Below are 24,744 nucleotides of genomic sequence, written 5' to 3'. Positions count from 1 at the left end.
GGAGTGCCAATCAGAAAACAAGGACACTGTCACACTCGCTGTCGTCGAAGACCTTCGGCGAAATTGTTATCAGATACACAAACACACAAAGAGGTTTTTTTTTGTTCGGGGGAAATGTTAAATCATGTATTCATATTAGAGAGAGGCCCATACTCATAGCAATGGAGGCGGAAAATGAAGATGAATTGATGGGACCCTCTCACCCGCCACCACTTTTCCCATTGTCGAACCATTCGGCTGTCGGAGTACCGGAAATAAACTCCACCAGCCGTGTGCCAGATTGTCAGGGCCAGGGAGCGCGCGTTGTGCCATATCGAGCTGCGGAAAAATGAATAGAGACCCAATTTTGAAAGGTAATTTTTCGAACATCCGCTCTTTTGTCACGAAGTCATTCAAATGTAAATATTCGCCAAGTTGTGGCAGTGTTCGGCAGTGATTGGATGAGTGCCCTTCCACCCTCCGGGAGGACTCAATAGAATTCTCGAGCAGTTTGTAGTCGTGCGCTCGTGATTTAGAAATAAAATGTATAATTTAAATATAACGTGGCATTAGCGAATTCGCATTCTGAGGTTCTATCCCGTCACTACCATTGGAGCATTGTAAGTAGGTTACGAAGAAGCCACCACCTGGAGGGTTTTCTCGCTAATGAGGCATAAATGAAAACGTTGCTTTCGTTCACTTGACATCCTCGTTAGCAATGTCCTACAGGTTTCCTCCGCTAACCGACCGGCTGATGAATCGTCTGCCATCATTCAACTCTCTTCACGGCTTTGGAGGAAGTTTTCCCAGAAGACTATTCACTGGAGTGGACGAGAACCAGTCGCCTAGGGCCCCACTTTCTCTCACTCATCTTGACTTAAAACCAATATCAATACCTCGCGCGCCAACCAACTCCCGGTTCGCTGCTCAAAGAAACATGTTTTATGCATAGCTTGTTTTCCCACAGAACAGATTCTTTCACTTTCTGCAATCTCATACCGGTTGGAAAACGGTTAAAAATACACAACCGACGCTGTGACATGCAGAATGACAGTTTTGTTAAACATGAATGCAATATTTGCACTCGCTTGTGTACTCAACCAATAGGGGGCCTCCTGGGTTGGGACTGGCTTGTGTACGCCCCCCCCCCCCCCAGGCGCGCCCGTCAATATCGCTCTCCTCCAACAGACAGAGGTTGATGGGAGGAGGGTGGTTTCCACCTGCTTGCTTTCATGCTCTGCATACTGAATGCACCCAGAACACACACTCATACTTTTCCTGTGGTACTTTGATAAAAGCACTTCGAGCTGCTACGCGGTAGAGATTGGGATGTTCATGTTGGAATAATCGTTCGATAATTCGAACGATATTCGAGCCATCCCAACTGATAGCGATTGGCTTAGTTAACATTCATGCAAAATAGATCCAATACAATGCGATTTTATAATCGTGCCACCCCTCGGACTATTTATAGAATTTTCTTTGACTAGGCTTGTGAAAAGAAAAATCATTATAATAATATCCCCTCATCGTCTCCAACTCCATCAATATTCATAACGAACTAATATAACTGTCCCGTTCCCCAAAGCTCCAAAGCGAAAGCGAAATCATGTTTCTTTGTTTTTAAGAGGCTTTAAACTTTGCAGTTCATTCGCCTCCAAGCGAAATCGTTTGTTTGCAAATGTATGCACCCCGCGTGTGCCGACACTCAACGCTCGATGGCACTTCAAGAGCATCTTGTTATACCGAGTTCATAAAAGTAAATAATATCACCAAACATTACCACCGAAATGCTTATTGGAAACGATTAAGTCGCGCGAATTACCGCGCTGCTGCCGCAACGCGCCGCGACGATACGACGCGATACTAATTAACCCAGCTATAGCTACACCCAGGCACACATCTCTGGAGCACGTAAAAAGTTAGCCATAGATATTACTTTTGCCCACCGCGTGGAGAAGTTTTATCTCGGATGCGTCATTATCCTTTACAGCCAACTGCCTAGAGTAGCCTAGTTAATTTAACTTCTTGGAATTGGAATTTCTTTGTGTGGTTTGGCGGCGTTCGATAGGTCTCTCTCGAAGGGGGAAAACAGTCGATTAAAGTTCGAATCGAATGAGTTTTTTTTTTTGCTTCATATTTTTACCGAGCGAATGAGAATGTTTCCACCCAGGGCGCAGCCAAATTGCTAATTGAAGTTGAAAAAAATGCGGTGAGCAGAAGCACCTGCGAATATGTCCCCCGATTTGGACGAAAAAAAACAGTCAATCAATTGCATGAGGGTGCCGTGTGGCTTTTTGATTATATTCGTGTAGAATTTTATTATCACGTGCTTACCTTTTTGAGATCCTTAACGGGTTCGAATTCGTCAGCTTTCCGCTTTTCGGTCGAGACCAGCTTGGGTCTGTCCTTGTCTGACATGATGATCTGCAAAGAAGAGACAATAATCGCATTATTCTCAGAGTCAATAAATACAATTTCGTAAAGAAATATAAAATGATTCCGATTTTTTTTTTGGAAAATGAATTAAGGGTGACGATAAGTTTATTGTGTCCGTTGTGTGTGGCTGCTGAACTTTCAGCAGAAATTCTAAATATTACTTTCTTTACTGAGGAATCACCCACACCGCAAGTGAGTTTGTTTAATAAAGTTAAAAAAAAAATCGGAATCCTAAACATGACCCGGAAAATGGTCGCTGATCAATCGCCATCACTGACGTAAGCAGGGATGCCAGGTAATTTTATTTAAATGTCTTTCACATGGTGCGCAATAAAGTGTATTCAAATGTCTTCAGAATCATATCGGAGGAGATTAGGATTCATAGCTTACCTTTGAACAAGGTTTGATAGAATATTCAGTGTTTATTCTAAGTGTTATTGTTATATAGTGCATTTCATTATACTCGCCTTGAGGTTTTGAGGCTTATTTCACTAAATGTGAATAAAGAATGTATTGCGCAACTGCGGACTTTGTTTTATGGGTTTGGAAATGATAGTTAGCTTGATAAGCCATTGACTGAGTGCATGTAGCCCCAGTTATTTCACAAAAGCGGAACCGTGATAACTCAATTTGTTCATTTAAGCTTTGTAGTTTTAGTTGTAACTCAGACCACATCCATAGAGCTAATTATTGAAACGGTATGTGGCCGGAAAATTTTCGATTTGTGAAATAGTCGTTTGAAAAATATAAGTTAATCTATTGTATAGTATAGATCCAATAATAAAAATACAATGTCACAATCATTCAATCTCTCGAGTGCAAATAAACTAATGTCTTCTAGAGACAATATGTATTCAGACCGCTGGAAGTTCCCCAGAATTTGAAGTAAAAGTTGCTTCGTTGCTGAATTCATTCTATATGGTTGTGAATTTTCTGCTTGCAAAGGTTGGAAAAAACCAAGTGAATGACCCCGCGACAAAAGTCTCCGTTGATTACCAAGAACAAAAGTAAACAAGTGACACAAGCGAGCGAATAACATCGAGACGGAAGACCTCCCTTTTTTTCGGCGATATTTTTGACCAACAATTAGAATTTCATAGTAAGAAAATCTCTTAAATATCTACGTACGCTATCATACCGAACAGTCTTCACAAAATTAAATGTTTTCACTGTAAGTCAAATGCCTTCAAAATGAAGACATGTCTTCAAACCTAGCATCTCTGGACATAAGTGGTTCTCTTGAGCGTCGGGGGCTTTAAAACTCAAGATTATGAGTCATATAATAATAATAAGCGTTACTCTAAAGGAAAAGGAACAAATTATTAACACCGATATGTTCCACTTTTGACGTAGAACTACGTCTTTAATTAAGGGTGCCAAATCAGAAAACAGGTCACGTTTTTATGAAATAAAGTTAAAAAAAAAATGAATGAAATAAAGTTAACGTTAATAATTATTAATTATTATTAATAATTAATTGCCGTGAACGGATTCTGGCGATTTTCATACCAAACGAATAGGAAATTCCCTAAGATTTGTTTGATATGCTATACATTACAGTCCAATAGTCTGTATATGGTCTAAATTGATGAAAATTGGAATACATTTTGCTCTGTCCATTTGTGTGCTTTCTCGAACAGAGCTGTCAATAACGAGCAACTTATCGGCGAGCAACGAAGGGGAAATCGTAAGATTTAAAGTCCGTGAATTAATGAAAAGAAGAAGAACGAAGGGGAATATTTGCCTAGAATATAAACAGTGGATCTCGTTGAGGTAAACAATAGAGGCGAATGAACTGGAAAGTTTAAAGCCTCTTTAAAACAAAGAAGAAGAAGAAGGTAAACTTCATTCTTCGTGAGGACACTGACTGGACAACACCGTTGCTAAGCGAACTGGACGGCGAGGAATCGAATGGTTTTCTCAAGACAATGGGGGTGGAGGAGTAATATGAGGAAAGAGTAAAGTTTTTCAATGGCCTTTTTGAAGGCTAGAGACGAATGAACTGAAGAAGTTTAAAGTCTCTCTAATTTAACAAGGAAAGGAAGGAAAGGCAAACTTTCAGTATCGTTCTAGATACGAAACAATGAACATTGCTTGTTCTTCTTTGTTTTGCGCCATCACATATCTTCGTTTCGGATTGAGCTGTGGACGCGACCTAATTACTGACACGCTGATGTCTCTAGCATTGCAATCATTGTATCAAACTTGAACCATTTCATTAAGGTTCTAAGCTACACAATTCTGTGGGGAATCATCAAGCTAGGCTATCGTCAGCTTACCAAAAAAATAAATGTCCTGGAATTTTGTCAGTGATTTGGTTTCGCATGACGGTAGAAAAACTTCCTCCACTAAGGATGATAGCTGCGCCTATTTCGAGCATGTATTATTCTGCGAGCACAAGAATGACTTATCAAACAATTGTCGTCAAATGATTCTACAATAAAAAAAAAAGAATTTCAGGGCGACCAAACTGGTAGAATGGTTATTTCTAAACGTTCGTAGCATTATAAAATAATATCCGCAGTTATAAACAAGCGACTTGAATTAAACTGCAGCGTAGTTCTACGTCAACAATGCGGTCGTGTCTTGAACACAACCTCCAATAATTTTTTTTTTGTTTAAGTATAGCAAGATAAAAATAGATAAATTGTCAATAATAAGTAAGGATTGGGACGACCGTAGAAAAAAATTATAATAATAAGAGAGTGGATCGAGACGACCGCACAGAATAGGTACGGCTCGGAACGACCATATGGAAAAATTATAATGATAAGAGTGTGGACGTGCTGTGTGAAAATGGAAGTAAAATTATTTGTGGATCGGGACGACCACGCAGAAAAAATAAGGCTCGGGACGACCGTAGAAAAAATTATAATGATAAGAGTGCGGATCGGGACGACCGTGTTGTGTAAAAAATGTAAGTAAAGTTATTTGTGGATCGGCACGACCGTAGAAAAAAAATTGTAATGATAAAAGTGCGGATCGGGACAACCGTGCTGTGCAAAAATTGAAGAAAAAGCTATTTGTGGATCGGAACGATCGTATAAAAATTTTTTAATGATAATAGTGCGGATCAGGACGACCGTGCTGTGTAAAAATGAAAGTAAAGTTATTTGCGGTCGGGACGACCGTAGAAAAAATTAAAACAATAAGAGTACGGATCGGGATGACCGTGCAGTGCAAAAATGGAAGTAAAATTATTTGCGGATCGGGACGACCATGCTGTTTAAAAATGGAAGTAAAGTTATTTGTGGATCGGGACGTCCATGCAGAAAAAGTACGGCTCGGGAGGACCGTAGAAAAAAATTATAATCATAATAGTGCGGATCGGGACGACCGTGCCGTGTAAAAATGAAAGTTACATTATTTGTGGATCGGGACCACCGTAGAAAAAATATAATGATAAGATTGCGGATCGGGACGACCGTGCTGTGTGAAAATGAAAGTAAAGTTATTTGTGGATCGGCAGAAAAAGTACGGCTCGGGACGACCGTAGAAAAAATTATAACAATAAGAGAGTGGATCGAGACGACCGCACAGAATAGGTACGGCTCGGAACGACCATATGGAAAAATTATAATGATAAGAGTGTGGACGTGCTGTGTGAAAATGGAAGTAAAATTATTTGTGGATCGGGACGACCACGCAGAAAAAATAAGGCTCGGGACGACCGTAGAAAAAATTATAATGATAAGAGTGAGGATCGGGACGACCGTGTTGTGTAAAAAATGTAAGTAAAGTTATTTGTGGATCGGCACGACCGTAGAAAAAAAATTGTAATGATAAAAGTGCGGATCGGGACAACCGTGCTGTGCAAAAATTGAAGAAAAAGCTATTTGTGGATCGGAACGATCGTATAAAAATTTTTTAATGATAATAGTGCGGATCAGGACGACCGTGCTGTGTAAAAATGAAAGTAAAGTTATTTGCGGTCGGGACGACCGTAGAAAAAATTAAAACAATAAGAGTACGGATCGGGATGACCGTGCAGTGCAAAAATGGAAGTAAAATTATTTGCGGATCGGGACGACCATGCTGTTTAAAAATGGAAGTAAAGTTATTTGTGGATCGGGACGTCCACGCAGAAAAAGTACGGCTCGGGAGGACCGTAGAAAAAAATTATAATCATAATAGTGCGGATCGGGACGACCGTGCCGTGTAAAAATGAAAGTTACATTATTTGTGGATCGGGACCACCGTAGAAAAAATATAATGATAAGATTGCGGATCGGGACGACCGTGCTGTGTGAAAATGAAAGTAAAGTTATTTGTGGATCGGCAGAAAAAGTACGGCTCGGGACGACCGTAGAAAAAATTATAACAATAAGAGTGCGGATCGGGACAACCGTGCAGTGTAAAAATAGAAGTAAAATTATTTGCGGATCGGGACGACCGCGCAGAAAAAGTACGACTCGGGACGACCGTAGAAAAAAAATTATAATGATAATAGTGCGGATCGGGACGAACGTGCTGTGTAAAAATGGAAGTAAAATTATATGGGGATCGAGACGACCGCGCAGACAAGTACGGCTAGGGACGACCGTATGGAGAACATAAATTGACCCGATATTTAGTTAATAACACCTCATAAATGAGCTTATATATTCCAAAGGCAGTTGAAATATTTTATTAAGACATATTAAATTCATCCACAACATACTGCCATCAGCAGCTCTTCATAGGATATATTTGTTGTTTCTCATTCTGCACCGAGCCGGGATGATGACTGAATGACGCAGGTGACTGCATTTTTCTAAATCGACAGCGGATCGTTTAGTTTGTAACGGCTCAGAATGACAGCGTAAAATTTTATTTTGAAATAGTAAAATTTTGTTTTGAAATAGTGGTTCGGTATGGCCGCGCAAGATTTTGTTGATAGTGGATCGGGATGACCGCGTAGGATTCTGTCGATAGCGAATCGAAATTACTGCGCAGGATTCGATCGATAGCGACTCGGAATAAGTGCGCGCAATTTTGGCGATAACGGATCGGTATGATTGCGCATAATATTGTTGACAGTGGTTTCAGATCAGTTGCGTTGTTGAAAACTTATAGCAAGCGAAATTATTCGCGAAAGATTTTAGTGCCAACTTTTTTTTTACTTACGCAGGTAAAAACGACTCACTAACCATGTTATCGTTAGCGTATCAGGATGACCAGATTCTTTTTGACAGTGAATTACCGAACGATAGGTATAGCAATAGAATTTTTGATAAATATTCTATATGAAACCGATGAAAGGTTAATCGTATGATCATTTGTCTAAAAAGAATTGACGTTCTCAGTGCGCCTCACGCCTTGGCATTTTTTTCTGAGTATAATCAGAACAAAAATATGCTTCGAAATCGGTTCAGCAACGATACGATGAACACAACAAAAGATTTGATTAAACATAGTGGCTTTGTATAAGCATAATCAAACACTCGAATGACTTGCAAATGTAAATGTAGTATTTGTAGTAAATGAGTTTTTTTCTTCCAAAAAACCTTCATTAAAATAAATGAGTTTTTCTCATTCTAATATTTTTTCCACAACGAATATTTTCGATGGTACATATTTTTTGAGAAAAAGTACAGATGAGTAAATGTATGGCAACACTATGGCCATCCTTTCATTTCATTGAGTTTCATTTCATTTTTATTACAATGAACAATGGCCTGAACATTACTGACTCTGTATTGTTCTCGCGAGGACAAGAAATAATCATAAATCAACCATGTTCAAGTGTTTCTATGAAACCACCAAGACCATCGGCCCTTTTTATGGCTTCCAAGCATTCTACTAAAGACTTGGTACTAAAATTACCATAATGACAAACGAGTGAATTGAATTACACATTGTAATTTCGGCTACACAACCGAACTGTTCTGGATACAACCCCCTTTTTATAGGAAACTAGCTAACCCGGCAAACTTCTTCCCGCCCAAAATTTGTTTTTGTTATCAATACCTTCAAACATTCACGTTTTCTTACTAAGCGCAAGTTCATGAGTCCAATCGCAGAACTGTTCATTGATTGATCTTCTAATCGACCCCGTTGAATTTACCTTTTACTAAAAAATCCTTGTACTTCTATCAAAACTCATCATCTCGTTCAAGATTTTTCAACCACTTGTAAATAACATGTTTCTCCGTTACATGGAATAAATGTACAGAAAATATGATAAAATGAAGACATACCCCTCCCCTCTTCTTCCCTTAGAGAGGGGGGGGGGGAGGAGTGCATATTCACCATTATGCAGAAATTTGTTTTTCATTTGTATGACAGCCCACCCTAAGAGAGGGGGAGGAGTGTCGAACCACCATAGAAAAATTTATTGCATCCTAAAACCTCTACATGCCAAATTTGGTTTCGTTTGCTTGATTAGTTCTCGAGTTATACACAAATTTGTGTTTCATTTGTAGGGCAGCCTTAGAGAGAGGAGTGGAGTGTCTAACCACCGTGAAAACATTTATTGCGCCCTAAAACCTCCATATGCCTAATTTGGTTTCGTTTGCTTGATTAATTCTCGACTAATGTAGAAATTTGTGTTTCATTTGTATGGTAGACAACCCCCTTCCTGTCTTTCTGTCTTTCTGTCTTTCTGTCTTTCTGTCTTTCTGTCTTTCTGTCTTTCTGTCTTTCTGTCTTTCTGTCTTTCTGTCTTTCTGTCTTTCTGTCTGTCTGATTTTTATGAACTCGGACACTACTGAACCGATCGACATGAAAATTGGTATGTAGGGGTTTTTGGGGTTGGGGAAGGTTCTTCTGATAATTCGAGACCTCTCCCCCCTCTCTAAGGGGGGGTGCCATACAAATGAAACACAAATTTCTGCACTACTCGGAAATTAGGCAAGCAAACGAAACCAAAGTTGATATGTGGAGGTTTTAGGGTGCAATGAATGTTTCTATAGTAGTTAGACACTCCTCCCCCCCTCTCTTAGTGGGGGGCTGCCATACAAATGAAACACACATTTCTGCATAACTCAAGAACTAATCAAGCAAACAGAACTAAAGTTAGCATATGACGGTTTTAGGGTGCATAAAATGTTTCTATGGTGGATAGACACTCCTCCCCCCTCTTCAAGGGGCTGCCATACAAATGAAACACAAATTTCTGCACTACTCGGAAATTAGTCAAGCAAATGAAACGAAATTTGGCATTTGGAGGTTTTAGGGTGCAATCAATGTTTCTATGGTAGTTAGACACTCCTCCCCCCTCCTCAGGGGGGGGGGGCTCTGTGATACAAATTTCTGTATAACTCGAAAACTAATCAAGTAAATGGAGCAAAATTTGGCATGTGAAGGTTTTAGGGGGCACGAAATGTTTCTATGGTGAATAGACACTCCTCCCCTCTCTCTAAGGAGTGGCTGCCATATAAATAAAACACAAACTTCTGCATAACTCGAGAAAAAATCAAGTAAATTGAGCCAAACTTGGGATGTGAGAGTTTTGGGTACGAGAAATATTTCTATGATGGTACGACACCCCTCCCTCCTCTGGAATGGAGAGGGGGTCCCATAGAAATAATACACATATTTCAACCAAACATGACAATTGAAAATTTTCGGAAAACTCTGAAAAAATGGAAAGGTTCGAAAAGTTTAATTCGCATGTGTTCTACAATTACATATTGACAAGCGTTATTAATCAATTTGATGTTTTCGCTAACGAAATTGATCTTCGTTCGAAAGTGGAAAGAAAACGTGGATGTGATAACGAAAAATAAATTTTGGGCAAGACGAAGTTTGCCGGGTTGCAAACAATACAAGCTTCGGGGGCATTACATAGAATTTATTGTTTTATAGAGGTGTGAAAAAACTGTTCGCTCCCATACTACAGAAAGCTGTTTGAAACTGTTCTGCTCGTTTACTTGCTTTGTGAATTGACACATATTTCCACCCAGGGGGAAAAACGTGAAGAAATAATATTCTTTTTTGTAAACGGTGAACGTATCACTAAATCTGTTGGAATTTATCATACCATTGATCATTCTTTTGATGTAGTATCTGACACACTCCCAATTTTATTTGTTTACAACGTATGGTCGGATCCTTCCGTGACATGCTTCAATGTTTTAAGAGCAAAAAATCGAACCATATGCCTCACGCTCCTGGTATTTTAATACAATATTGGTAAAAAATATTCGCTTCAAAAAACTCACAAAATCTGGAATGCAAAACCTATCCAAAAGGGATACATACTATCGGTCCAATCATTATTACTACGCGCAAACAGTTCGGGTTCGGCATTCAAATTTTTACAACACACTGCGGAAGAAAACAAAACGGATAGAGAACTTCCACATAGGATATGCACCCCTCATTCTACAAACCCAGTCAAAGCGGGAAAAAGCAATCTGTGAGACTAGTTTTCCCCTTTTTCCGTGCAAACAACAAGCCGCTTTATCACGAAAAGGTTATTCAAATTTATACTACCTGCAAATTGAATTTGCATGAACTGACACAAACCTGTGAATCATTTCTGTCGCATTATGGGAACCGGAAAGCTTGATACTTTCCGACGTTGGGAGTTCTCACGTAAGGTTGTGAGGTTGTGTTTTGTGTGCACCGTTTCCGTTTCAAAATTGTTTGAAGTCATTCATCGGGATGTTGTTAGTTTTGCACACAGCAATTATATTTGGAATGCATCGAGCAAAATTCCATCGCGGAGATTTTATCTCCGTGCGTCGTATTCATTCAACGGGAAAAATCAAAATCTGCTTGAAACCGCTGCGAACCGAACTGCTGAGAGTGTGTGAGCACAGCAAAAAAAAAGATTATCTTTATTGTTTCATTAGCGCAAATTGAACGGCTATGAAAACGTTTCAAAACGCTGATCGTTAAAATCGGCCTGGAACATCATTTACCGCTTTTGATTGCCGCCGGAGCGGGAAAATTAATAACGCAAACCATATGGCCCCACGGCTCAGCCACAGATTTGCCGGCTTTGTGCGTCTTGCTGCCAACACAAAACGTAATCATTCATACAACTTATCGATTTCCGATTCATACACCCCACCCACAACGGTGCTTTGCCAGCCATATGGAATGCACGAACGCGCAGACCAGGTTTTCCACTTTGAAAACACAGCTGCTCCAGCTGATTCTCCCTCTCCAAATCATAAGAACACAATCGACGCAACGGAATGCTGTTTCCGTAAAATGTTCAGTTATTAATTCATCCTCCTCTACTTACGTAATGGATGCGATTGGGGATGCGGATGAGGGGTCGATAAGGAACACCGCAAATCCCCGCCTGTTTAATATTCGAACCCGCACTTCAAGAAGCTTGGTTCGTTAACCTCTCTCTGCGCCACTCGTTCCGAGCGGAGCCCCCAAGTCTAGACTGGTTCCATTCATGCGTGCATGATTCTGGCCACTTCTGGACACTTTTCTTTTTTTTTTCTCTCTTTTCGTTCCATCTCCTGCGATCTGCGTCTGCAGATCATTTAAACAAACTTCGGTTAGTGATTTAAATTTTCTTTGGTTTTTTTGCGCGCCAGCGTGAAAGTCAGAAAATGAGTATTTTATTTACACCACGTACCGATTCCGACAGCTGCCTATTTTTTCGCACTCGGATGTTTGTATGCTTTGAGTATTTTCTGTTGTAGTATTCTATCATGTTAGAATGCTCTCGTCGTTCCGATTTGTTTTGTGTGTTTGTCTTGGGGAAATTTTACGGTCTGTGTGGAAAGCTGAGATTACATTATGCTCCATAAAAATCATCTTCAACATATTCATCGCGCTGGCGTCTTTTTTTTTCTTTTCTCTGTGTTGTTCTTCTTGTTGGGATGATAATAAAATGCCGCCAAATGATGACGACGACAAATCGGGTAGGTTTTTGGGGCGGCTAGCGTTCGAAGGATTTACGACCGAGTCCGCTGCTGCGGCGTTTATGCGAATAACGGTGCGCTTTTGATTCGAGCCGTTGCGAAAATGAGAGTTTTTACCGGAGCCGAAGTGTGGCCCCGGGCTGTCTGTAGGAGGCGAGATAACATTATTAATGGTTTTGGAGTGTGTGCATGTGTTCGTTAGCTTTTAATATTTATAAAACCATTCTGAGTGGATTATCTCCAATTTATTTGTTTTCAGGCAATCAGGCAGGCGTGGGAGGGAAAAAATATGGAGTGCGATGATCATTTAAAATCTGAACGCACTGTCAATTTCGCTGTAGTATTTTTAAGTAGACGGTTCTGGAGTTTTTTGATAGCAGTTTGAGGAAATAGCTATCTTCTATCAGCGGTAGAAGTTTTGTTTAAAATCATTTAGTTAAAAAAATTGTGACAGATGGAAGCCGACAGTAAAAAATTATTTTAGTTCAAGTTAAAAAATGACAGAATCGCTGAATTTCGTCGAGCTGTACCGTTGGCGATGTCTCCAAACATTCGTTTGGATAAATTATTATAGTACACGTTGTCGTTGAAATTACGATTGGAGGCTGTATTTAAATACATTGAGAGTACAATTAGAGCAGTACCCAGGACATTCGGATATGGCCAAAAAATATAATAAATGGTAACGCCTTTGCAGCTGTAAACAATACCGAAGTTTTAGTCACAAATAAAACCATGAACTATAAAACTGTAAAAAAAAAGAGTACAGGGAAACTTCGATATAACGTACCCTCGATATAACGTCACTCGATATAACGTACATTTTACCTCGATATAACGTACACATTTCCAAAGTGTAAAGGAAAATTTTTTTCAATATTTTTTTTCTGATAGAAGAATGAATTACCTGTCTTGTGATGCTAAAACAGGTTTTGTACCTTCAATAAATCCCGAAATACAGCTGGATTTGTGATTACGGATTCTAAATGAACCATGCTTTAATCAACAGTACGAAGGAAAACATCATGAGAAAGGCTGGCTTCGTCTTCTGATTGAAGTTATTCATTAACTTTACTAAAACAGCAACACAATAATGTATTATAGACTACGTTTGTGAGTACTTTATTATGCTTCGATATAACGTACAATTCGATACAACGTACAATTTTGAAAGTGAAATGTACGTTATATCGAAGTTTACCTGTAAAAACGCATTCTACTATATATTGAAAACTACATGGACACTGCAAACATTTGCTTCGATTTAGTCAGCTGTTAGACAATTCAGTGGTATCGTTTATCGAAACAGGTTCCAAAACACCCAATTTCCCGAAGATGGCTCTGAATGCTACAAATTATGCAGAAAAAAAGATGAAGCAAAAGATGAAGGAATAACATAAAAGTTTAACAGAGCATCCAAATACTGATACGAGATATTCGCAGTTAAATTATTTTTTCTATCAAAAGCAATAAAGTAATTCCAACACCTTATTATTATTTTGGATATTTTATCAATATTTTTTGACGTAGGACTACGTTTTTCAGTATAAATTCCAAACCAGATAACGGTCACGTTTTTGTAAAATAATATTTACGTTAATAACTCTTTTTGCTGCGGACGAATTTCTAATTTTCGTTATGCCAAAAAAACGGGTTTTTTTTTTGCTTCAGACACACATATTTTTTCTTTTGTTTTTTAACGTAAATGGTAATGATGGAAAACTGTAATTTTTAAAACTAAAATGTTTGATCGTTAATTTCTGTGTTTGTTCCCGCTGACAACAGTTTTGAAGTCTTACGTTAACAATTCGGTCGTGTCCTGGACACCAATCTTCTAATTTTTCAGATGGGTCTAATTGTAACTTTTTTCACCTTTAAAGTTAAATCACTGGAAATTTGGATTCTGAAATACGAATTATGGAATCTAGTAAAGATCGGACTCCATTATATATGTTTCGATTATGTACAGTTTTGGGGTCGATCATGAACAGTTTAATTTTTTTTTCATATTTGAGATATAAAGAATTGAAAGAAGAAAGTGTAAATGTAACCTTTCAGTGTTAAGGTGAAAATTTAGTGGCAGTTGGATAAAAATCGTGATTTTTTTAAGATTTTGCTTGAATTTTTCACCAGAAAGTGTTATATTGATATTGCAGCGAAATTAAGAAATATAGAAGTTGAGTGTCTAAGAACAAATTGTAGATTGGTTAGATAGCTTTAATTTGGTTGATGGAAACAATCCAGTTTGTTACTACAACTTCAAAGAATCGTCTTCCGTAGCATACTTTTGAATGTAGAGCCGATTTGAGGCAACATAGTTCTAAACAAAAAAAAAAGTTCTATAATTTTGTCATTGTTGAAATTCGAACATATGCGTAGAATGATTTTTCTCAGAGAGATTCTGGACTGTATATAATCGAGTCCGCCCTGTATTCATAATGGTTACGGGACATTTTAATTTGGAACAGGCGTAAGTGTGAATCCGGATTTTGAGCATAGAATTTGTGTTTGGTAATCTGAATATGAGTAATGAATCTTGAATTCATATGGGACATGGAGAAGAAATATATTTGGATATGAATCCCCAGTCCAACATCTAAAATTTAAAACTTTAAAGATTTTGCCTAGATCAGGGTAATGAGTTCAAAGTTTAACTTGAAGAGAATATGCAAAATGCCGATATGATAATCTGAATCGGGTATCTTGATAATCATCATACTTTCACTTCTTATTCATTAATTTGCCAAATTACGTTCGCTCTAACCACTCTCATCGCTCTATTCGTTCTATTCGCTTTATTCGCTCTATTCGCTCTATTCGCTCTATTCGCTCTATTCGCTCTATTCGCTCTATTCGCTCTATTCGCTCTATTCGCTCTATTCGCTCTATTCGCTCTATTCGCTCTATTCCTATTCCCATTCATATTCCTATTCCTATTCCTATTCCTATTCCCATTCCTATTCCTATTCCTATTCCTATTCCTATTCCTATTCCTATTCCTATTCCTATTCCTATTCCTATTCCTATTCCTATTCCTATTCCTATTCCTATTCCTATTCCTATTCCTATTCCTATTCCTATTCCTATTCCTATTCCTATTCCTATTCCTATTCCTATTCCTATTCCTATTCCTATTCCTATTCCTATTCCTATTCCTATTCCTATTCCTATTCCTATTCCTATTCCTATTCCTATTCCTATTCCTATTCCTATTCCTATTCCTATTCCTATTCCTATTCCTATTCCTATTCCTATTCCTATTCCTATTCCTATTCCTATTCCTATTCCTATTCCTATTCCTATTCCTATTCCTATTCCTATTCCTATTCCTATTCCTATTCCTATTCCTATTCCTATTCCTATTCCTATTCCTATTCCTATTCCTATTCCTATTCCTATTCCTATTCCTATTCCTATTCCTATTCCTATTCCTATTCCTATTCCTATTCCTATTCCTATTCCTATTCCTATTCCTATTCCTATTCCTATTCCTATTCCTATTCCTATTCCTATTCCTATTCCTATTCCTATTCCTATTCCTATTCCTATTCCTATTCCTATTCCTATTCCTATTCCTATTCCTATTCCTATTCCTATTCCTATTCCTATTCCTATTCCTATTCCTATTCCTATTCCTATTCCTATTCCTATGCCATGTTGTAAAGATGCTAAGCCAAAATAAATAAATAAAAAACATATAATCATAATCGTTTTATGCAGACATCAATAGATCATTCGTAAAATCGAATAATGACCGGACATCACTAGTCACGGCTGTAAATGCTCTCATATTGAAGGATCAAACTCGGAATGATATCTATCTGTAGTTTCTTCATTTAAAACTCGATTTACTCAACACATGGACGATTGTAAAATGTATTGTAACGCTTTCAGAGGTCAATTCTGTATTTTTTTTTACAAAAAAAACCATTGGAAAGCCATCTCATTTCAAGAAGTTTTTATAAATTAATGGGTCACATCTATACATATGTAAGAGCAGTAATCAAATGGTTAAGGTCAGGGTCAGTAATTACATTCGAATGTACTGGAGACGATCAAAGCAAAATCAGAATTCTCGGATCAATGATCTTGTCAAAATTAATATTTCATATTTTATTATTTAATATTCATTATTTAAAATTAATTATTTATATTATTATTATTGAATACGCTGTGTTGTTAATGAAAAATTTAAACTGAACTATGAAAACTTTTTTTTTCACTAATTTAAATTTGACAAAACTTAATTTTGAATATTAGGTTGATGAAAAAGAAGTCCATTATTCACTCAGTAGCTGGTTGTAGTGATCGATATTTTGCATAATATCGATCATATAGTTTCAAGTTTAGGTTACAGTTTAGGTGACATTTCACACTGTTTTTTGTTTGTTCCATTCATTTGTGAGTTACAGGGTGTTAACAATGGAAGTCAACAAAGAGAAAATTCGGTACATTTTCTACTTTTTCCTTTATACAGGCGAAAGTGCAAACCAGACCGCTGAAATTGTAAATGGTGTTTATGGTGCCGTTAATGTAGCAGTAAAATACATGCAATTTTATTCTTGGTAGACATATTTCACTTCTTAACTAGGCGAGCCTATCCAGAATACTCACCCGCCCCTGGCTTCAAATTAAATTTTTTATGTTTATGTTTATGTTTTTTATTTTTTATTTTTTTAGTGCGCTAAATTCAGATCTCTACTGTCAACAAATTGGCCCCTTGAAACTAGAGATTTACCAAAAACGTACAGAATTAGCCAACCGGGAGCCGGGAGCTTGATTGATATGTTTTAATGCATCCACCATATAGTCCTGACCTGGCACTAAGAGATTACCACCTTTTTCTCGCATTGCAAAACTTCCTGAGTGATAAGAAATTCGAATCAAGAGAAGATTATAAAAATCTATTGCTAGGGTTTTTTTTTGCCAACCAATACTTTTAGGAAAGAGATATTATGAGTTCATATTATGAGTTAGAATGGCAACAAGTTTTACAACAAAGCGGTGCTTCTTTGACCCAAATCGGACAATTCCCCCACCTAATGTACATTGGGTCTATTAGGAAATTCGAATCGAGCGTATAGCGTATTGCACATTTTGAATATTTTTGGAATGTTTTACAAAGTAAAATATGAGGGATTCAAGATGGGTGAAGTATTACGAGGGATTTTAGAACAGGGTATACTTTCCCAAAAAAAAAAACTATGATTTGATAGAATTCAGTTTGAAATATTCTTGTCGACAACGGGTGAGTAAATTTTTGTTGATTATTTCTATTGGAATGATTTCAAAAGTTTTCCGTCTTTTTTCAGTCCGCAACGCTGATAAAAACAAAAGCTTTCAAGCTGTTCTCTGTCTTAACATCACTTCACATCAACAAATTGTAAATTAGTTTAATCAAACAATTTATCGAAAAATAAATTGTTGTGCTGTACTCTCTGCTCTATGATGAACTAATCAACGCAATTTATTCGTTCGCTTCGATTATTGATTATGTAGCAATCGCGATGATTTTTTTCGCAGTCATTAACGGATAAACTGATCAGTCAAGCGATTACCGGACATCACTAGTCACGGTTGTGAATACTCTAACGCTTCAAAAATTCGAAATCAAATCTAATATTGTTCTCTAAAATTTAATTCATTTGACGGCAAATTATTTGGGATATTCTATTTTTTTCGGCAAAAATTTTGTACTGATTTATTCAATTTTTTTCCTATTCACGAAGGGTTATATCGTAGAGAGTTTGAAAAAAAAACAAATAATACAATCAATTTTTGAACATCTGTACATGTCGTAGATTAGGGTCATCAGCTGCATTCCAAAGCACTGAGAATATTTGGGCCCATTTTGTTCGAATCGATACATTTCCTCGAATGTCATTTTTTTTTAAATGTTTAGCAAGGCGAAATACAAGGTACACCCATACCTCGCTTTACGCCCTAGATACGTTCCACAAAGTTTGGCCGCAAAGCGAAAAGCCGTATAATGAATCAATTATTCCAATACAAACTAATACAAATTCAATCAGGTCGGTTCCAAAATTGTTAAATATATAACATGGTTTATCATTCAAAATGCCTTTTTTTTAATTTAATTTGAGTTAAGAATTGAATTCATTTAAATTTATTTCATTTAAATCTAAAATACATACATAATATAACATAATAAAAATGTGCATAACATACAATATACATACATAAAACAAACAATAATCTATAAACAAAAATGAATCGACTTCATGTTACATAGAATATGTGTATGTATACATACCCAATAATTTTGTTGCTTAAGTTATCGTCTCGAAAATATTTTTTCACTTCTGTACATAGGGATTTTTGAACCAATCCTCAAACGTTTGTTATTTATTGCAAGTTTTTAATGTTCGTAAAATGTACCGAAGTTGGCCTTTGCAAGCATTGTTATTTTGAATATCTTCATTTTGTAAACAGCCATTCCATGCCAAACCGACAAAGTGGTGCTCAGATTTTCGTGAAAAGTGGTAGTTTCGACCGGTAGTTTTTTTATTTTTTCATTATGGTGCCCATTTCCATTTAAGGGTGGTCTGAAATTCATATTTTTTCGAAAATGATTTTTGTGTCCAGTAGTTAAAAAGTTTGTAACGTGTTTGTCTGTAGCGCCCCACATTTGTCCTACATTAATAGAAATCTGACCCCCTTCCTGGTGACCGATTGAAACAAAATGAAATGAAATTTTGACATGAAATTTGAAACACACATTTATCCCTGCCGCCACTATAAAACTGCGTATTTCATGATCTTGAAAATCCAAGATGGGGGCCGCTACAAAATGGCGGATTACATATTTTTTCAGAACTTCATCAATATGGGTATCAAATAAAGGGGCTTGATTAGTACAACACATTAGTAGAAGAGTTATTTATGAAAAATACAAATCTAAGATGGCGCCACTACAAAATAGCGGACTAAATATTTTCTCAAACTCCCATCAATATGGGTATCATATGAATGAGCTTGACTAGTAGAACACAGTTATTTATGAAAAATGTTAATCCAAACGTATCAAACGAAAGGGCATGACTAGTAGCAAAAAATGCAAATTTAAAATGGCCACCACTACAAATAGGCGATAAATATTTTTTCTCAAGACCCAGTTATTATGGGTATCAAATGAAAGGGATTGAATAGTAGATCGCATAACTTGAAAACTCCAAATCCAAGATGGCCGCAATCACAAATTAGCAAATTACTTTTTTAAAGAGTTTTATTTAGCGTTGTTTTTATGCATGATCTTACGGAAAAACACCAAAAAAAACATATAGTTTGTTCCCAGCTTTAAAAAAAAACAACATCAGGTTCAATTGTCCCATGTTGATATTCTATTCATAACTGTCCCACCATGTATTTTTTTGTAGATCCATATCGAATAAATCGGTTCAAGTACAAATTCAAGCAAGAATTTCATGTCACACTTCAGCAGGGCTAATGCACTCATTTCTGGTTCGGAAGAACGAACTATTTCTCAAACAAATAAGAAAAAGTTTACCAGAACACGTGTACACCTTGTTGCTAGTGCCTAATAACGATGAGATTTATATTCTGCGAAGGTGTTGCAGATCACTCATTTCTTCATAAAACGATATTTCTATGCATAATCTTTTGGAAAAAACACAAAAAAAAATTATTGTATATCAAAAAACAACATCAAGTTCAATTGTCCCATGTTGATATTCTAGGCATAACAGTCCCACCATGAATTTTTAAACCCCTAATCAAGCATGATTGATTCAGTGAGGGGATCTCATCACATTTCATTAAACAATAGTAAGGTGCTTATAAAAAACCCGGTGTATTGCTAAATTGAAATGCTTAAAGCTTCTGATAGACAAATATGCGAGAAAACATTGATTGCGTTTTTCTCAGTTACTGATTTTGGAACATGGGACAATTATGCGTAGAATGGCAGTTTATCTCTGCTGTCATTTCAAACTGGTTATTACATGATCTTGAAAAATCAAATTTGTCCATCACTACAAAATTGCCGATTCGATAGTATCTCCAAAAATGTTGATTGGGATATGTGTATCAAACGAACGAACTTAACTTGGAGAATACACTATGTATTTTTTGCAATCCACCCAATATTGATATCAAATGAAATGATTTGACGGCGCCAGTGGTTGTGTGGTTAGCGTAACAGCCTCACAATCCGATCGGCCTGGGTTCAATCCCAGCTGGCGTCGTTGGGATTTTCTGAGGCGAAAAATCTCTGGTTACGTCTTCCTTCGGAGGGGAAGTAAAAGAAGTTGGCCCGGCTCATGAGTTGTTGAGTCTGATAGGTAGGAACAGGTGGAGTCGCCTCCCTGTTGTCGGCGATTGGCACTAAAGTGGCGGAAATAGGCCGACGAAAAATAAGCGAAGATAAAAAAAAAAATAAAAATGAAATGATTTGACTAATAGAACACAGTACAATAGTTTTATTGTAGAGAATTATTCTAATTTATTTTAGTCTCATCAATAATGCCCTAGATTAATAGAGTAAGGGGTGTGATAAGTGCTAACAGCTACTTGCCTAATTTTTTTCTAGCTTTTAGTACATTGTTATGTTTAATCACAATGAAACCGTTCAACTTCAAAAGTTTTTTCTTATTTATTTTTTAATAAAAGTGAAAAGTTGAGTTTTCGGACCAACCTATAATAGATATGGGCAAGAAAAATCCGGGTCTAATGTTCTGCGAACAACGACTTTGCACGAAAATCTGCGCAAGACTTATTGGTTTGCCAATGTATGTTTATGATAATTTAGAGTCGTTGATAAATAAAATTGAAGAAAACAATTTCTTTCATGTGGACATTAATATTAATTTTCTGAAAGTGGAGGCGATCTGGCGTAGTGGTAACATACATGCCTCTCACGCTAAAGGGCACGAGTTCAATTCTCACTCCCGACATTCTTCCAAAAATGGAAGCAGAAGTGAAGAACCAGCCAAATGAGTTGAAAGTCACTATAATACAGATAAAAAAAAATTCTGAATGTTTACAAGAGAACAATGTTTTTCAGAAATCCGTATCTGTTTCATATCATATCATTTTTAGAAAAAAAAATTGCTATACCGATGGTTTAGTTTTAATTGAAGTTTTTCCTGAAATTAATAACCCCATTTTCAAAATAATCTTTAATCGAAACGGGGAAATCGAATTTGTCGCGCCCTGAATAATGCGAAGCCCTTGCTACCATATCTTCGTTCCCACTCATCCCTGCCGGATGATAACCATCAATAACCATTGAGCGAACGCGAGCTGGAAAAAGTGAATTCATTAGCTCTTTCCCAGCAGATAAATTACAAACACGCACCCTTCCGAGACTATGTTTCCAAACACGATCGATTTTCGCGGCAAGGTTTTCGCTGTTTCGAATTTAATTTAATCCTAGAACATTTTCCCCTCGCCCAACTTCTCCCGGAAGCAAATGATCTGTCGTGCTGGGAGGTGTTACAACGGCGGAGTCTGTGCTGTCGTCAGTCTGTTTGAGTTAGAGATTTGTTCGCCGAGGAGGTGTCAACGACAGAATGACGGCAAGGAAGATGTCCCTGAACACAATGAATGAAAAGGAATGAGCACAGATACGGTTTACGACATTCCCTCGGTGGGGGAGTTTGCGAGTGGATTTATTCGCTGTTAAGCGTTTGACAAGCAGCCGGGTAATCGGAGCTGCTGCCGTCAGACGAAGCCAGGAAAGAAATTTCCCAGGTTGGAAATTTGAAGCAAATAAAATATTTTGCTTCCCAGCGCCGAAATCTTGACCGCGCGGGCCTATGCTTCTAACAGAGTATAACTAATTCGAATTCGTGAGCTCGACGTGATCCACCCCCATAATTTCACCCGCGAGCAAACCATAATGAGGCAGCGGCGGACGGCTCAATTCGGTTTCCCCGAACCCAGAAATCAGCTCGTGTCTATTTTGAGTGGTCTCTGGCCCGCTGACGGATTTCGTCTTAATGAAACCGCCCGGGTCGTAACTTTCATTGAGAAATATGCCAACGAAAAACGGCAATAATGTTTGGCCTTTCATCGTTCGCGATGTGCGCGTCGTTTGTTACCACTCATTAGTCGTCACGAAGAGTTTGGTTTGAAGGCGGAAAAATAAACAGCAGAGGGAAAAAAAACTACGAGGAGAAAAAAACATAATAGAAGAATAAATAGACTTCCCCGCGAGAGTCTCGAGACACACACACATATTCTCGCCCATCCACCCACGCACTCCCGGTTCCGATTAGCGCGCTTCTATTTACTCAAAGCAAGATGTATTTTATCTGTAAACTGCTCCTCAAATCGGAGCATCTCGAGCATCTGGGGAGGGAAAACAATCAAACAACCGCGCTGTTTGTTGCGTTTCAAAGATTTGGATTAACTCTCGACGCTATTTGTGTCGAGCGCTGGCCTCAGAGCCTCAGAGATGCTTGAATGGAATTTTCAATAGATACGACACGATGATCGCAGGGATGCTCTTTCGTCGTTTATAAGCTTGAGACGTGTCTTTTACTCACTTTTGTTCCTGTGACGATGCGACCAAGCGGGGCAGGACTTTGAGGGGGCAGCAAAAAAAACACTGGGAGTTGGGAGGTATAAATAAATTATGCGAAATACGTGCCTGGCCGGAATTGGTTGTACTTTATTGACTCGAAGTGTACTGCGAAAAGTGAGATTGTTAGGGGTTTGGACGCGCTGGGTGGAAATGCCTCGGTGCACTTTCTAATTATTTTTAATGAAATTTAGCGTCGATAAAAATATTTATGGCAATTCCTTCAGGCCGTAGAAGATGTTCGATTCTATCGCGATTCTTTTGTTTCCGTTTTGAAAAAAAAAAAATGTTATAAAAACGAACAACGCAATTTACACACCGTTTGAGCTCATGCCTTGGAAAATATAAATTTTCCTTCCAAACAGTTTTAAAATGAGTGTTTTCTTCAAGAAGAAATATTTGCTTTCGCTGAACAATACTTCGTTAAGTGCAATTCCAAATGAAATCGAACTAAAAATACAGATTTTAAAAACTTGTATTTTTTTATTCGAACGAAAGTTTGAAAACGAAATCACTGTGGTGAGTGATGTGAATAGTAGTTTATCCATTTATTTCTTTGTCTAATAACCATGGATAACAGTTATAAAACCATCATATTAGAATCATCAGCCGACCAATGCGTCAAAATGCGAAACAGATGAAACAACTCCACTTAGAATGACGGATCTCTACAGTAGCATGTCCAAAAAGAACCCGAAACCATCGAGAACCAGAGGAGAGGGTCCAAATCCCTTGAGAAACGAAAAGAGAAATCATCCTGATTGAAACAGAAGAAAATATTGTGCAGTCGCAAAAAAATTCTACCGAATACAGCAACTATAAAACACGATAGGTTATATCATTGGTCAGGATATTTTCCTTACAAATAATAGTAATAAATATCTATTTGACCCTCTGCTCGGGCTTTCAATAGTCAATAGTTTTTTTCAATCAGGTTTCGAGACAATACCACCAAGTGGCTAAAATCGCAATGACTGTCATACCTAAACAAGAAAAAACGCAACGCAAAATAACAGTTTGATAATTTACATTACAAGAAAAACGATTCCAATTAGATTTGTTTGGCTAGCCGTTGGAATAAACAGGAACGTTAGTAAAATTATTGATACCGTATGATGATATAATCACTGCTCGAATACAAATACAAACCATTTAAAGTTCTTTCTTTGAATTAACGCACATCACCCACGAAGAGAATGATTGAATAAAAAACAGAAACTGCGACGAACACACTCAAAACGAACGACCTGCAAGAAAACATATTTTACCACTACATTCACCGAAAGCACAGGCCAAATTTACCGACCAATAAGTAGAGGCACTCTTCGAAAATCAGGAAGAATCCGCTTTACCCATTACTCGGTAAACACTGGTGGAGTGAACAAACAATACCCAACAACCAAACAAAACGGCCCTTTTCAGGGCCACGAAATCATTAGCAAAGAGTTCAACGATGTAATTCTTCAAACATATCCAAAATCAACAGAAAGCCTAACGGAATCCTACGTCAACTATGCGGTCCTGTCTCGGACACAACCCTCCTGTGACTTTTCTTGACTCAAGTATAAATTTTGAAAGGGCGTATTGATTTTAGTAAAAGAAATCTTTGATAATTTATATCTCGGAAACTATGAGTCGTACTGAAATAGTGCATTAGGAAGAGTTATATTGAGAGTATTGATGTTAAAACGTGAAAAAATGTACACTGAGAAAAAAATTAGTACTCTTACGAAAAAAAACTTTCATTTGCAATATCTAAAATACATATTTTTTATTTTTTTCATATAAAATAGAACGTAACTCCTAAACATATATTTTTACCATAATGATGTATTTGGAAAAGTTGTTGAAAAAAATAAGCGAATTCATAAAATTTCATGAACATGGCGGTATAACACGACAAACATATTAAAAGAGCCTATTTACTATAAAAAACACAATAAATTA

The 24,744-nt window shown here is 37.4% G+C and overlaps 1 protein-coding gene across 4 annotated transcripts in view; it reads right to left on the bottom strand.

Annotated features, from left to right (window-relative positions):
• LOC129780217 (pseudouridylate synthase RPUSD2-like) overlaps positions 1 to 24,744 on the bottom strand; it is a 619,255-nt gene that overhangs the window by 109,488 nt on the left and 485,023 nt on the right. For all 4 annotated transcript variants that reach the window (XM_055788249.1, XM_055788248.1, XM_055788247.1 and 1 more), the window contains one exon: positions 2,317 to 2,406. In XM_055788249.1, coding sequence (XP_055644224.1) covers positions 2,317 to 2,406 — 90 coding nt within the window. The remainder of the gene's footprint in view (positions 1 to 2,316; positions 2,407 to 24,744) is intronic.

The sequence above is a fragment of the Toxorhynchites rutilus genome, chromosome 3, assembly GCF_029784135.1.
Source record: "Toxorhynchites rutilus septentrionalis strain SRP chromosome 3, ASM2978413v1, whole genome shotgun sequence".
Taxonomy (NCBI): Eukaryota; Metazoa; Arthropoda; class Insecta; order Diptera; family Culicidae; genus Toxorhynchites; species Toxorhynchites rutilus.
Note: the sequence above shows the minus strand (reverse complement) of the source record. Positions and strands in the feature narration are given on the sequence as shown.